Source organism: Dendroctonus ponderosae, unplaced genomic scaffold (genome assembly GCF_020466585.1).
Source record: "Dendroctonus ponderosae isolate FM_Combo_2020 unplaced genomic scaffold, Dpon_F_20191213v2 Dpon_F_20191213_6, whole genome shotgun sequence".
Taxonomy (NCBI): domain Eukaryota; kingdom Metazoa; phylum Arthropoda; class Insecta; order Coleoptera; family Curculionidae; genus Dendroctonus; species Dendroctonus ponderosae.
In genome coordinates this window covers 3,988,584-3,993,466 of record NW_026018814.1, presented here as the reverse complement: position 1 = coordinate 3,993,466, position 4,883 = coordinate 3,988,584, and the positions used below count along the sequence as shown (strand labels likewise).

At 34.5% G+C, this 4,883-nt stretch overlaps 1 protein-coding gene across 2 annotated transcripts in view; it reads right to left on the bottom strand.

Annotated features, from left to right (window-relative positions):
• Window positions 1-54: 54 nt before the first annotated feature.
• LOC109534626 overlaps window positions 55-4,883 on the bottom strand; it is a 19,163-nt gene continuing 14,334 nt past the window's right edge. Inside the window, exons 3-4 of one of the 2 annotated variants that reach the window (XM_019900358.2) lie at window positions 900-1,089; window positions 55-396 (exon numbers count right to left, since the gene is read on the bottom strand). In XM_019900358.2, coding sequence (XP_019755917.2) covers window positions 351-396; window positions 900-1,089 — 236 coding nt within the window. In that variant the 3' untranslated portion in view covers window positions 55-350. Of the gene's footprint in view, window positions 1,090-4,883 lie in introns of both variants that reach the window. The other variant, XM_019900356.2, reaches the window with a different exon arrangement.

The window sequence follows — 4,883 nt, the reverse complement described above, 5'->3', positions numbered from 1 at the left end:
CATTGGCGTCATCATTCTGGAGGTGTTGTTGAATTTAAGAACAGTCCCAACCTGGACATTTGGTAATCTGTTTATTATAACAACAGTTGCCTAAAGTAACTTGACATATCCATATCTACAAATATTTATAAGACTGAAAATCGTCAAAATCATCATCTAAATGATGATCCAAATGAATGGTATTATGGTGCGTCTTATGTTTGTAGCTGATCCAAGTTCGTACGACATTATTCGCCAGGTTGGCCACACCGACTAACAGTAACTTGAAATGAATGGCGGAGTTAAAAATATTTAATAGGATTCCGAGTTTTATTACAATTGCGGCAATTAACAGAGCAGATTTTGCTAGTTTAACGATTTTTTTTACAAAGCCTTGACCATTTTGCTTCTTCCGGGCTGAAAGAGAAGCATTTAGAATTAGTGTCTGAAACGAAAATTATGGTTTAGTCTATTTATTTGGTGGTTAACACGAGCTGGCTCAATCAATTGGTTTAGCTACAAATTAAATGGCATTCCGATTAATTATCATGCTTATATGCTACTTCAACTTCACAGACTTCTACAAGGAAGAAGCTAGAGACGCACTTGCAGGTTCGGTTCTGTTAAAGTTTTTTTCAACGCCACATATTTGAATTAGAAGACAGCCGAAAATGTTACCAGGATGTTCTAATTATACATTCGATTCTCGAATAGTGTCTGGGCCATAGAACAAGACTTATTGACTTCTTCTATCTCTAGCTTCTTCGTTTTAGACAGTCGTGAGCGTCGGATATCCTGTAAAATAAAGCTCCGTGTAATGTTCTACATACAAATTATTTCGCCCTTATTGATGCAAATGACCAAAATCTAGTTGATTTTTGATAGCCTGCAAACCCACATAAATGATGGCTACTACATACAGTTTGGTTTTGACAGCAAATGCTACTAGTCCTATGAGAATTCCCAAAATCACTAATCCAGCAATGACAAACAGTTTCAACATAGCCAATTGGGTCATCAAACCAATCAGATACATTTGAAATCCCTCACTGTTTTCGTTTTTATCGCCCTTTTTGCGGCCCTGATGCACGATTCTGGTTCCATGAAGCACTAAAATTAGAGTATGCAAATAACTGTGTTGCTTTGTTTTCGGTTTTAGTAGATATGTGTATAAGTAGTGTCGAGTCTGCTACCACATATTTGCCCAATTTATGTACATACTTCAGATTTAGTGGAATTGCCATCAATTAGCGCATCGATGTGATCCCCATCTTTTCACCGATTGTTCTGACCCTTTTAACTGAGCTTTAACTGCTAAATGAACCTAATTGGATTTCGAACGCATGTTGAAACTGTACAAAACGTCTCCATAGAGCGATATGATAATTTTATCAGCAAGCTCTTATTTGCATTTTATTTTAAGAGGTGAAAATCAGACAAATTTTCCATCAGTACACTGAACTCGCAGTCGGTCAGCAGTTAGAACAGCATCAATAAACGATCGAATCACAATACGATGGTATTCAGAGTTAGAATATGAACTCGCAAATGTTATGCTATTCATCAGAGAATTAGCTAGCGAATTTTATTTCATTGATTAGTTTTTATAAATTACATATGTAATGTACATATACTATATAAACTTAAAACCATTACCTATACATATGTATATACTATTACTCAATAGATATAAAGAATCAACCATCTACTATATCCACCACTTTACAAACTTATAAAATTATAAAACTCAACCACGCTTATGCAATATGCATTACAAAATTCTTAAATACGAGATTAACTAGTCACAAATGTTGCATGCTTAATATTATCTAAGTATTTGATATCAAATGACTAGGGAGTAAGTGAATAATAATAATTGATTAACACCGGAGAAATCTGTAACAATACATTTCAATTAAAGCCACTTTCTAAGCCGAATAAGCTACTCATTTGTGTTTTTGGGTATTGGATTGAGGAACGTTGAGACGAACTTATGAATTCCACATATGGATGTTTTTGCTGTTACCTGTTATTTAACAAAGTCAAGTTATTAAAATCTGGAAAAACAGCACGCAAATAAAGTCAAAATGCTACAAAAACAAAGATTAAAACTTGGTTCATTTTAATTTGATTTGGCTAATATATGAGGTGAACTAAAAAAAAAACGAAATTTGCGCACTTTGTACTCTTCGTAGTCTATTTTCGAACGGATTAAGCATATCCAGAAAGACCTATAGATAGTAAGCCTGGGTAACTCAGTGAATTTTTAGGAGTTGGCGCAGTGCTGCGCAAACGGCGTGCTGCGCCTACCCAACGCACCGTTCGCAAATCAGTTCCGTTGCTGGGAAAATGTTGATGACTTTTTTACTTGTTTTTAGATTTACTCAAAGGCCATTTATTAATATTTAAAAAAAAAATCAAAATTTCAGAATTTTTCAGTTTCTAGCCAAGTTACTCTTTCTTCTAAATGCTCAATTTTCTACAGTTCCACTTAAAAATGCAAATGAAAAATTATGAAATAAATTTCGAATTCTTGGCCGCTTTGTAACAAGTTTTGAAATCCGTTTCCTGCGCCGAATTTAGAACAAAAATCAAATAATTTGCCATAAAAAAAGAATAAGAAAAGAGAATAAGCGAACGTTTATAACAGATTATTTGGAAATCTCGTCACCTCCATTTCTCTGAAGACTGTAGTTTTTTAGTTTTGACTAATGTTTTTTTAGCTTTACTTTCTACTTAAAAACGCTCAATTTTGTAGTCTTTCACTTAAAAATACTGGCGATCTGGAGGTCTTTTACGCGAAAAATTACAAGGTAAATTTATAACTTTTAAAAAATTTTACAAAAACTTTTTTCTGCGTCGAATTTGGGACAAAAACGAAAATACGTTCCTCCCGTTTTTCCCCGAAATCAATTTAGATTTTCTCCAAAACCGATCACAGAACTAAAAGTTTTTAATCGGAAACGCAAAAAAGCATTATTTTCTGACAATATGGTCTTTTCAGCCAAAAATTACAAAATTAATTTTGCTAGAAAGTTCGCCTCATTCATCGGTTTGCAGGTAACTTTAGAAAACCCATTTCAGCTTCGAATTTGGCACCAAAACCAAATAATTTTATTCAGTTTTTTACCGAAAGTAATTAGATCTATGTGGAAAAAACGACCAGAGCAAAAGTTTTCAAAAAATTATTTGGAAAATGTACCGCCCACATTTTTAAAGTTTCTTTTAATTTTCAAGTCATTCCAATTTAAACAAAGTTTCTATTAAACAATTCTTTCTACGCAAAAATCGCATTATTTTTTAGTTTTTCGTAAAATATTGACAATCTTCAGCGAAAAATTATAAGATACAAAATAAAACTCGCCTCCTTAGCCGCTTTGCAAAAATTTTGGGAAAACTTTTTGCAGCTTCGATTTGTGGGCAAAACCGTAATTAATTATTTCAAGGTGTTTTTGCAAAAATATTTCCCCGAACGGAAAAGCGAAAAATTATAATAAATTACGTATTTGGAAAACTCTTGGAAACTGGGGTTTCTTCACTTTCAGTGCAATATTTCCAAACAACCCTGTCTCTAAACAGAAAAACCGGGTTTTTCCTAACGTTTTACTGTAAAATACTGGCAAACTGAATCTTTTATGCAAAAAAGTTGAGATATTGATTTTGCAAGAAAACTCGTCGACTTTCTTTGGCTCAGTTCTGTTGCAAGGAAAATCTGCTTGACTTTTTTAGTTGCTTGAACAAAGTAGTAAAACGTTACTCAGAAAAAATGTCGATGACCTTTTTTAGATGCAAAAATTCCAGTCTCGGGTCTAGTAAGTTTTAATAAATGAATTATGACTCATTAGCCGATGAATTATAACTCGTTAACTCAGAGAGCGGCAACAACTCAACACAGTGTTACCCAGGCCTAGTAGATCGTGATCAATAAGATAAGCATCATAAACAATCCAGCACATCAAAACCGAAAAGAAAAGGGAAAAAATGAAGGACACGAGTATTATGTTTCACAAGCATCACACACAGCGGACTCTCATAGGTAGATACATACAGGGTGATTCAAAATTGGCGTCATTTCTCTGGAGGTGTTGTCTGGCGCTGTTATAGGAGTACAGAAAAAATAATAAAATAAATTAATTGTTATTAAAAACTGAGGAATTTGCAAAAAACTATATCAGAAATATGGCAGCAAGGTTTTTCAAGGTAATTTGCCTAATTAACATTGCGCAAATACCTGTGGCTTCGTAATTATTTAAAACTCCGGTAACCATGGAATTAGATAGACTGACATTAAGACAAGGATAAAGGGTAAATTCAACAAGATTTGTTGACGAAATGTCAACCTGTTCTCATAACCTCGAATATGTGTGTTTATAATAAACCCTACAACACCAAACATTTGAATGGTTAACTCCAAACAAGCTAGTGCCTGTGTAATCTCTTTGTTATCCACTCTTATCAAGCAGCTTCTGGTATTCAGTTAATTAACTCCTGCTCCATTTGTATCTCCTTGTGCTGTGTGTATCGTACAAACGTGGTAGGGATGTAGCCCTTCCTCGGTATTTATTTGGTGCTTGGGAAAGTGTCAGTTATTGTTCTCTGAGTGCCCCTGGAAGGCCCTGATTCGATTATGTCCAATACTTGTTCCTCTGTGCTTGGAACCCGAACATCTATCGTTCACTATCTTCATGGAACCACTCTCTTCGCCCTTTGTTGGCTTGAGTTCTTTCAGGTTCTGCTATCTTACTGTACCATTTCCCCTGAACTAATCGCGTATCCGCAAATTCGTTAAAGGAAATTCAAAGTAAGTCACAGTTTGACAAATTATTGTTATAATTGACAAGGGCTATCCACCTGTAACTATCTGTTAATGACAAAAAACATCATTGCCGCTGTGCCTTTTCATC